Genomic DNA, 10,670 nt, shown 5'->3' on the forward strand with positions numbered 1-10,670 from the left:
AGCTCAGGACCTCTGGAAGAGCAGCCAGTGCTCTTAACCCCTGAGCCATCTCTCCAGCCCTGCCATCCATGTTTTACAAAAAATGTTGATGTGGTCATATCTGATATGTATTTAGCTTGCTTTGATTCCCAAAGAGATTTATGTGCGCTCTACTGTGCACATGGGAGTGAATTCATTATCTCCAGAAAATGTCACCAAATTGTGCTGTGCTTAAATAAGCCTAAAACAAACTGCCCTGGGTCAGACTCCTGAAGTTTGAACCAACACCAGCTACTTAGTCATGTTAAAGTGAACGGCTGCTTTGCCTCCTGAAGACCATTGTTCTGCTCTACACAGAGATTCCCTGCAGGTGATGTTGGACCTGCCTCCTAGTGTGGTCTAGAGAGCTGCTAAGTTATGGTCAACAAGAGGCAGACTGTGGATTGCCCATTGCTTCCTGTAGCACTTACCACGTGCACCCTAGCGTTGCTTCTAGAACCCCAGGAAATCACTCCTTTGGGGTGACAAGTTTTCAGGGCAAAGGTCTTTGAGGCCCACCAGACAATTTCATCACATCTGCCAGTGCCACATTCAGCTGGAGTTCAGGGATGTCTTTTACCTGGTGGGACCTGGATGAGAGCCCCAGGCTGAGGCCATAAGAACTTAGAAGACCTCTGAGCGATTTGCGTTTACAGGACTGGGCAGGAGCAGCTGGTTTAATACCCACATGACACGAAGTCATGCTGGGAAGACTTGAGGCTTTGCTGAGGATGCTGGCCACAGGGAGGTGAGCGCAGAGTGAGGTGCACAAGGGAAAGTCCAGAATCACATCCAGCATACAGATACCCCGGAAAGGGCAGGAACCGGGGCAGGGTTTGGATGGGATTCTTGGCTGGTTTCTTCGTTGTCTTCTCCCTGCCTTGAAACCTTGTGAGTTGTGTAATTTTTGTTCTGAGCAGGAAAAACAAAAACAAACAAAAGGGTGTTCTTCTTTGAAGGATGTGCTTTCACTGGAGGTTTTGACCTCGGCGGATGACCCGTTAAGCTGTGCCTAGGTCTCCTCAACCGTGAAACAGGGCTCCGAATTCTTCCACCAAAGGAGGCCAGGAGGATCCCTCAGTACAAGGTGTGAAGAAATAGTGATGTCTCAGGCCTGGAGGATAAGACTCTCTCCCCAGACCTTCTTGGCGACCTCTGTTCTGAGAGCTGTCTCCCGCGTGTGTCCCTGGGGTTGGGCAGCGGGTGAGCATTCCAGTGCTGACGGTGCAGCCTCCCTCTCTAGCTGAGCGTAGGCATTTTGGGAAATCCCTTAATTCCTCCATTCTGTGCAGGCGTATATAAGGAGGGCCAGAGTGCTAGCTAGCCACTGCACTGCCCAGAGGCTCCTGCCTGACTCATTGCCAGCCTTCGGTCCCTGCATCACCAACCAGAACATGGACGTCACCATCCAGCACCCTTGGTTCAAGCGCGCCCTGGGGCCCTTCTACCCCAGCCGACTGTTCGACCAGTTCTTCGGCGAGGGCCTTTTTGAATACGACCTGCTGCCCTTCCTGTCTTCCACCATCAGCCCCTACTACCGCCAGTCTCTCTTCCGCACAGTGTTGGACTCCGGCATCTCTGAGGTAAGACGCAGCCACACCAGTTTGTCCTAGTTGCTCAGAGGGGTCTTGGTCTTGTCTAGAGAACAGCTAGGGATCCTCGAGGGGGCGCTACGACCCTGTGCTCTCCTCAAGCAACGTTCCTGCCTCTCCCAGCCTCGTACCCCGTAGAGGCTGGGTGGGTGCCCACATGCCTATGCCAAAGCCACCCACATCACTGGGAACGGGGTCGGAGGAGGAGACCAACCAGCCCGAGCCCGACTGCTCTCTTTTCCTCCCATCAGCTCATGACCCATATGTGGTTTGTAATGCACCAACCACATGCTGGAAACCCCAAGAACAACCCCGGCAAGGCAAGTTACGTGGCACAGGCAAACGTGCTGGGCCGGCCACTCCCTGTACTTTTTTTTCCCCTTGGTGTGGGGGTGGGATGTCCTGAAGCCCAGAGAGGAGGGGCTTTCTGACAACAGGGCAGGAACCTTCGGTAGCTGGGGCTCCCTTCTAGCTTCCTGGATGCCCCAAGAATGGCCACATCCCTCCCTACCCATGTGAGACACAGTTCTGGAAGAGCTGTCTCCCTTCGCTTCAAAAGAAGGCTCCCGGGGCAGATTCAGCCATGACTCTAAGGAAGCAAATTGCCCACATTCAGGTTCTAGCCAGGGTAGGAAGAGAGGAGCCGGAAATGCTTTGTGTTAGCAGTCGGTAGTGTGGCCAAACGGTTGGTAGTATGGACGTGGGCTCCTGGGGCTGTGGATATACCACAGATTTTTGTCCCACCAGCTGACCAGTCCCAACTAGCCAGGCAAACAATCCTTAGTGAACCCGCCACCCTTAATCAACCATAACCAACCAGCTACCCTGAATCAACCAGCTACTTAACCCATTAAGACCCATCATAACCAGCCACTAGACCATAACCAAACAACCGGACAACCTATAACTGGGTGGTCTGACGACGACGACCAAGCCACTTATGCTAACCCATAAGCAATAACTTGGAGTCTAATCAGCCAAGGCACCCACTGACCAACCAGCCATTCTACTCTAAGCAACCCTCCAATCTATAACCAATTAGCCAGCCAGCCTATAATCAGTTGGCTGACCCAGTATACACCCAGCAATGAATCAGCACTGCTCAGTCCTTGGGTCTGGCGGTCAGTGGGGAATCTTACCTGTGGGGCCAAGTGACAGTCCCAGACCCAGGACACACCAGCCTTCTTGACTTGTGAAAGTAGAGGAGTGACTACCGGTTCTGATGGCTGGGCTCTTCCTTGTCTGGTCTCATCCAACCCATCAGGGCTCATACAGCTGTTTCCTTGTCCTTTGTCCCTGGAGCTGGTGGCCCTTTGGGGAGCTCCACACGTGGGTTTGGGTTTCAGGTCCGATCTGACCGGGACAAGTTTGTCATCTTCTTGGATGTGAAGCACTTCTCTCCTGAGGACCTCACCGTGAAGGTACTGGAAGATTTCGTGGAGATCCATGGCAAACACAACGAGAGGCAGGTGAGTTCGGGCAGCATCCCCATCCCCACCCCCTGAAAGAACATGGGAGGCTGTTCTGGCTTAGCAGCTCCTGCAAGCAGGGGCCACATCCTCCTGTGCTGTGCTGGCCCCTCCCAGGACTATGTAGATCACTGTCCTCAGCCCTAGCAGGGCCAGGCAGCAGGATAAGTGAGACTCAGGGATGCAGGATAAGAACCCTTGTATGAGCACAAGGCTAGCTCTCCCACTGGATCTTCCAGATGACAGGATTAGCAATGATCACAGGAAAGGAAAGAGCTGAAGATTCAGACCCCCTTCCCAAATCTGACAGTCATGTTTTTCACAAACAACCTGGCCAGGGAGGGGACAGAAGAGCCGGCTTTGCACGCACCAAAAGTTGAGCAGTCCCCTGCAGTATTTCCGTTAGTGGGTGGCAGTCCTGAGGTATAGGTAGGTCCCTGGTCAGGAGGGGCAAGCTTCTCTCGGGCAGTCACCCACCATGCTCCATGGCTCCCGATCATGTGAAGGACCCTCAGGTCTTTGGATCGAGGAAGCCCTGGGCACTAGAGCCGGCTGAAAATAGTGTCTCCTGTCAGAGCTGGGACTATGCAGGAAATTCAGCGAGGCTGGCTAGTTGTGTCATGCCCATGGCACATAGGAACAGAGAGGGGCCAGGAGCGAGGTTCTCATTCCCAGTATGAGTCTCTCTTAGCTGGGCTTTCCCATCAGCATTAGAAGGGGTATTGGATAAACCACAGTCTTTATGTGACTGAAGCCAGGACAAGGCTTCCCTGACCTAGGCCAGGCTGGAGGGGGGAGTATATCTTCTACCCTTTGACCTTTGCCTCTTGAGAGGGAGGAAGTTGGGGCCAGGGAGCTGAATCTAGAGGCCCAGAATTCTACAGGAAGTGAATTTTCTGCCTGGCTGAAGCTTCCCAGACAGTCCTTGTAGATCCTTGTAGTATGAGGTAGCTGGGGAACATGCAGAACTAGGATAGTGTAGTTCATTGGAGTTAGGACAGAGTCTGCAAAAGCTGTTTCAACACCTGAGCCCTGAGCGGGTCTATCCTCTGTGGCTGGTCCTTTCTAGAGGTCCTCCGGGAGCTTGCTGTAAGCCCAGGGTTTAAGGAGCCTGCAGCTTTGTAGATCTCATGGAGAGGTAGCTAGGCACTGGTGCTCTGGTCCTAAAGCCCAGCCCCCGTGAGATCACCTGCACCCTTGTGTGGTCTGAGAGGTTCTTCCCAATGTGGGATGGTGGCCACTGATGCCCATCCTCCCCTGATATGCCTCTCCCTGGTGGCCCCCTAGGATGACCATGGCTACATTTCCCGTGAATTTCACCGTCGCTACCGTCTGCCTTCCAATGTGGACCAGTCCGCCCTCTCCTGCTCCTTGTCTGCGGATGGCATGCTGACCTTCTCTGGCCCCAAGGTCCAGTCTGGCTTGGATGCTGGCCACAGCGAGAGGGCCATTCCCGTGTCACGGGAGGAGAAGCCCAGCTCGGCACCCTCGTCCTGAGCAGGCCTCGCCTTGGTTGTCCCCTGAGGCCCCTGATCCATCCAGCCCAGGGGCCACAGCAAAGAGTCTGCCTTCCTGACTTCTTTTCTTTCTCTTTGTTTCCTTTCCACTTTCTCAGAGGGCTGAGGATTTGAGAGAGTGGCTTAAAGAGCTTGGGGGGTCTTGGCCTGAGATGGCTGCGGGTTCAGGGTGACCCAGGCTCAACACCAGCCGGTCAGAGGGAATGATGGCATTGAACTCTTAAGATTTCCTGTCCTCCTGGAAAGTGGCATCGAGCTCTGCTCCAAAGGCAGAGTGAATGGTGGCTAACCAACCCCAAGAGCCCTCTGCCAAGCCCCTGGATGGCAGCCTCCCACCCCCTTTGCCCACACTTACCGCAGGCGTATATGCTGGGCTCCAACAGTCCGCTTCTCTCATGCCCTCTTCCTGTGACTTTCTCTACTATGTAGTATCGCTCCTGGGGACCCTGGTCACCCATGAGAATGGAGCCCCTGGCAGACAATAAAGAGCAGGTGACAAGCAATTTCAGTCTGGCGTTGTGCTGTCTCCCTTTGGGGTGGGGCGCCTGGGAGGGTGCAGGAGGTATTTCCTTCCTGCCCCGAGAGGGTTTCTGACATCCCATCCTGCCTCCTGAGCCCATGGTCCCTTCCCCAGCTAGCTCTGTAATGCTATGCAATGTCCTAACGCATGCTGGAGGTGGTGCCCTCCTCCTCCTCTCCCTCCTTCCCCACCATAGTAGATCTGGGACCTTGAAGTTCATGTCTACATGTGTACAGCAGCCTGTTCAGATCCCAGTGGTGGCGGTGGTGGGGGTGTTGTCTAGAGGATCTCAGTCTTCCACTCGGGGTGAAGCGGCAGGCGGCAGGTTCTTAGGGGTAACAACCAGGCTCTGCAGGTGGCCCGGCACTCAGGAGATGCAACGCACCCATTGCCCATCACATGCATGACACATGCCACAGTGCATACCACATGTCACACACACACATGCACACATACACATGCACCACTCATCCCAAACATACAACGTACCACACACGCTGCACAGCACCCATGCAGTGTACTTATGTCACACATACAGAACCCATCGGACACGTCACATCCGACACACTCTGCACGCTGTGCACACGTCCACCACAGCACACAGCACTCCCACCTGTTGAATTTGTCTAAAATGGCTTCCCTCCGGGGAAGACACCTCCCCCCCCTCCGCCATGCCCAATCCCTACCTCACCACAGGACACCCACAGGCTATGCCACCACTTGCATACGGTAGGGAGTTCCCACCATGGCGGAACCCCAAACCCCAGGTTTTGGGGTTGGTGTTGGGAAATCTCTATCCTGAGCCAGGTATTGACTACCTGGCCTATCCCTTGATGTCATGGGGGTGGGGTCTTGGGTGCTATGGCTGCCGCAGGAGGCTGAGCTGTACTTGGACGTTCAAGCCTTATGACCTTCATAGTTGTTTGGTTGTGTGGGCTGTATCGGGACCATCCAAAGTTATCTGACCTGGTCCTCAGAATGAAGATGTCTTTGGGGACAGGATCTGTACGGAGTGATTGGGTGTGACAAGGTCATCAAGTGACCCCTGACCCAACCTGACTGTGTCACTGCACCAAGAGGAGAACAGGGCTTCCCATTTCTCCTCCCTCCCTCCCTCCCCCCTCCCTCCCCCCTTTCTCCATTTCTTTCCTATGCCTCTCTCTCACCCTCTGTGCACATGCCTCTTAAACTTGGGAGCCCTAAAGGCTATAGTTGGGGCTGCTTTCCCCTCTAAGATGCTCTGGGCTCTTGGGGTGAGGGGAGATCCCCAAGAGACTCCCCTTTCTTAGAACAGGCAAAACTAATCTTGGGACCTGGCTGCCCACTCCTTCTGAGGCTGCCTGTAGCCCATGTCTCCCCAGCTGCCTGCCCTACCCGGGATCCCAGGCGACTTCATGTCAACACAGCTACCATGGGACCAAGGTCACAAGAGCCTGTGCAGGCATAGAGCAGATGGCCATCCTGAGGCAGCTCTGGGGATCAGTACTGTCGTGTTTGTCTAGGAGGAACCCAGACTTAGTCAGGGATACGGTGAGGCCCTGCAGCAGCAAAAGGCAGGGCCTGGAAATCTGCAGCTCCACTTGGGCTTCTTTCACAGGCCCTACGTATGCATCAGGAGTTGTGGCAGGTGACCCTGACCTTTTTGGGGTCCCAGTAGGAGGCTATGATGACCCAGCTCTAACACATTGGGGACAGCTGTGTCTAGGGCGAGCTGCTCTCTTGGGGTTTGATTAGCTGTTAGAGGTTGCCCAGCCACGTGCGCACCCGGGCTTCTGTCTTTGCTAGTCCCACAGGCTGTGGAAAGAACTCCTGAACCATTGGGCTGGAGAGCCTAGTGACCAGGGCAGGGCATGCCAGCTACGATGATGCCCTAATGGGTACTGGTGATGCTGGCAGAGGCTGAGGACAGCATCCATTTGGATACATTAATAGGCACTCAGGTTTGAGACCTAGCAACCTGATGATGTCATTGCCATCACCCTATCACCAAGAGCACCATGATGTCATCGCCACGACCACCCTCATGGTTCTAGGTCTCTTTCTGTAGCTTTAGTAAAACTCTCTGGCTAAAAGAGACTTAGGGGAGGGAGGGCTTTTTCTATTTACACTTCCAGGTCTCGGTCCATCATTGAGGGGAGTTGGTGTGGGAAATCAAGCAGGGACTTGAAACAGAGATCATGGCAGATGAGGGTGGCTGACTTGCTTCAAGTCTCACATTTAATTAGCTTTCTTTCTTTTTTGTAAAAATTATTTATTTTGGGGTTGGGGATTTAGCTCAGTGGTAGAGCGCTTGCCTAGCAAGCGCAAGGCCCTGGGTTCGGTCCCCAGCTCCAAAAAAAAAAATTATTTATTTATTTTGTGCATATGTGCACACTGTTGAGGTCTTCAAACACATCAGAAGAGGGCATCAGATCTCATTACAGATGACTGCGAGCCACCATGTGGTTGGTGGGAATTGAACTCAGGACCCCTGGAAGAGCAGCCAGTGGTCTTAACTGCTGAGTGGTTGCTCCAGTCCCAACTAGCGCTCTCTCTCTCTCTCTCTCTCTCTCTCTCTCTCTCTCTCTCTCTCTCTCTCTCTCTCTCTCTCTCTCTCTCTCTCTCTGTCCCTCCAGAGCTGAGGACCAAACCCAGGGCCTTATGCTTGCAATCCCCAACTCTCCCCCCCTCCTCCCCAACTAACTTTCTTTTTTTTTTCTTTTTTCTTTTTTTCAGAGCTGGGGACTGAACCCAGGGCCTTGCGCTCGCTAGGCAAGCGCTCTACCACTGAGCTAAATCCCCAACCCCCCAACTAACTTTCTTATACAGCCCAGGATCACCTGCCTGAGGAATGGTGCTGCCCACAGTGGACAATCTGATAAAGATTATTACTCAATTGAGACTCTTCCCTTCCCTCCACGCTTCCCTGCCCCCCAGTAATCTCAGACTCTGTCAAGCTCAATATATGGGTGGTGACCCCTCTGGAGGTTGAAAGACCAGACAGCAGTAGAAAAATTACAGCTATGAAATAGCAACCAAGTTTAACATGGTGTGGTACATTGTATGGCCACCAGATGGCAGCAGAGGCATTTCCCTAAAGACAAGACCGTAGCGAGCACCGACTCAAAAACACCCAGCCTTAAGGGTCACCTTCACTAGGAGACTAGTTGCAATAAACATCCGGGGCCTGCTTCTGGGGACCACTGCCTGTGTGACAAGGAACTGTAGGAGATGGCCCTGGCCCCAGGAGTTTGGTCCAGCAGAGAACCTGAGCTGGAGACCCCGTGGTGTTTCTTCATAATGAGCCTGATGGACCGATCTTTGGAAGGGGAGGTCGCCTAACAAGGTCAGCATCGTGCTGGCCTGCTCTCTCTGCTGCAGCTCCAGCGCGCAATGACGCGAGCTGTGAGCCGGCTAGGCCCCAGGGGTTATAGCTTCTTCCTGGGAAGCCTCTGGCAGAGGCAACCAGAACAGCTTCCTTCCTGCCACGCTGCAGAGACCCATGTGGGGGGCTGGGAGGCGTGGGGGCTGGGAGGCTGGGAGAGAAGGGCCTACGAGGCAGCCTCAGCTAACACGTGTTGTGATCATAGGTTCTGTCCGCCTGACTGTGCTTGCTGTCGTCAATGTCAGCCGGCTCAGGGACCTATGGCCCATGTGGAACAGTCCCAGCTTACAAGGAAAGGCACTAAGGAAGTGTTGGAGGCTGCCTCAGGACACCAGCCTTCTCTGCAGGGTAGAACTCCCCACTCCTAACCTCTATCTCTCCCCCCCAGGTCTCTCACTTCTGGAAGCTTGAGAGGGGAGCCCCATTCATGCTGCCCTAGGCTGCAGCTGTTAGGAGGTCCCTCAGCCTCTGCTCCTCCCTCCCACAGCAGGGGGATGGGGGCTGCTGTTGTTAGTTGAGAGGCTGAGAGCCCCAAGGACATGGGATTTCTTCCAAGATTCCTGGCTGAGGATTGAGTTTACTGAGAGGCAGGCGGGGCACAAGCCTGTGTGTGCAGGCAGTCATCATGAGAGCAGAACAGAAAGGAAAACATGCAGGCACACAGGCGTCGTATCACAGGCATGTAAGAATGCATACGCGGACACACATGTGCAAACGTGTACTACAAACGTACACCACATACTGCACACACACATACATACACATACCAAAACAACCCGCACATACATATGCCATAAATACACCACACACACAAACACCACAAAAACACACTGCGCACAAACACATACACACATGTATATACCACAAACACACCAAATACAAATAAACCACAAACTCACTCTGCACACTCGTACATGCACATACACACAAACACATGCCACCCGCACCAGAAACATACCACACACATATACACACACACCACAAACACACACCACACACATACATGCACATACACACAAACACATGCCACCCGCACCAGAAACATACCACACACATATACACACACACATACCACAAACACACACCACACACACATATACATGCACATACACAAAAACACATGCCACAGACACACACTACGAACACATCACACACATACATATACACACCCCAAACAGATCACACACACACACCACAAACATACCACGTATACACATACACACATATACCACAAATACAGCACACACAGCACACACACATATACATGCACATACACACAAACACATGCCACACACACCACAAACACATCACACACATACACATCACAAACACATAGCATAACATATGCACACACCACGAACATACCACATACACATACCACAGACATACCACACATACACACATATACCACAAATATAGCACAAACACACAGCACACACACATACATTCACATACACACAAACACTTGCCACACACACACACAACCACAAACACATAGCACACACACACACACACACACACACACACACACACCCCACAAACACATAACATACACCTAGGCACACACAGCCATGCTTTGGCCTCTGTTATGTGCCTGTCTCGTGTTAGCTTCCTTCTGTGCCAGTTCGTACTTGAACTTGATGCAGATAGACACACAGATTTTGTTTTTCCACTGAGAATAGTACCTCTCCCTTAGGTTCAAGGGCATCTGAAGGTCACTGGGAAGGAGGGGCTGTGTGGAGTTAGGGGAGGGGATTCCTATTCTTCGTCTGAGCCCCACATCATGCCCTTAGCTCCTTGCAGAAGGGCACATTAGACTTGGAGGGCTAGGTGAGAAGACAGTACACCCCAGATTCCACTTCCAGCTTGTAGGGATGTGGAGGCTCTATGCTAAAACCCTGGTGCCACATCCTTATGGCTGTGCAGAAGCAGAGAGCACGCTCAGTGACCAGCATCAACCAATGGTGGTGGTGTGGGCTGCTGGGTGAATTAGAGTGGGACAGAGCTGGTATTCTTCGCGTGGACCCACTCAGGAACCCCCACCAGGTCGCTACTGAACCCTTGCCTATTATGTGATGTAAAACTGAGTTAATTAAATTCAGTGTCTGGCATGTGAACTCCGGGCTGTCTCTCTGAGTTCCCTGCTTGCTCTACGGACCTATTCGCCTGTGGCTGCTATGGGCTGGGTTT

General features: G+C 52.9%; 1 protein-coding gene across 2 annotated transcripts; it reads left to right on the forward strand.

The window, feature by feature from the left end:
* Positions 1-1,344: 1,344 nt before the first annotated feature.
* Positions 1,345-5,104, forward strand: Cryaa (crystallin, alpha A). Of its 2 annotated transcripts, NM_001289737.2 has the most exons (4): positions 1,345-1,601; positions 1,862-1,930; positions 2,957-3,079; positions 4,367-5,104. In NM_001289737.2, exons 1-4 carry the CDS (start codon positions 1,413-1,415, stop codon positions 4,574-4,576), a joined length of 591 nt encoding a protein of 196 aa, NP_001276666.1. In that variant the 5' UTR covers positions 1,345-1,412; the 3' UTR covers positions 4,577-5,104. The 2 variants fall into 2 exon arrangements, with proteins under 2 accessions (NP_001276666.1, NP_036666.2); NM_012534.5 differs by lacking the exon at positions 1,862-1,930.
* The last annotated feature ends 5,566 nt before the right edge of the window (positions 5,105-10,670 follow it).

The sequence above is a fragment of the Rattus norvegicus genome, chromosome 20, assembly GCF_021556685.1.
Source record: "Rattus norvegicus strain SHRSP/BbbUtx chromosome 20, alternate assembly SHRSP_T2T, whole genome shotgun sequence".
Taxonomy (NCBI): Eukaryota; Metazoa; Chordata; class Mammalia; order Rodentia; family Muridae; genus Rattus; species Rattus norvegicus.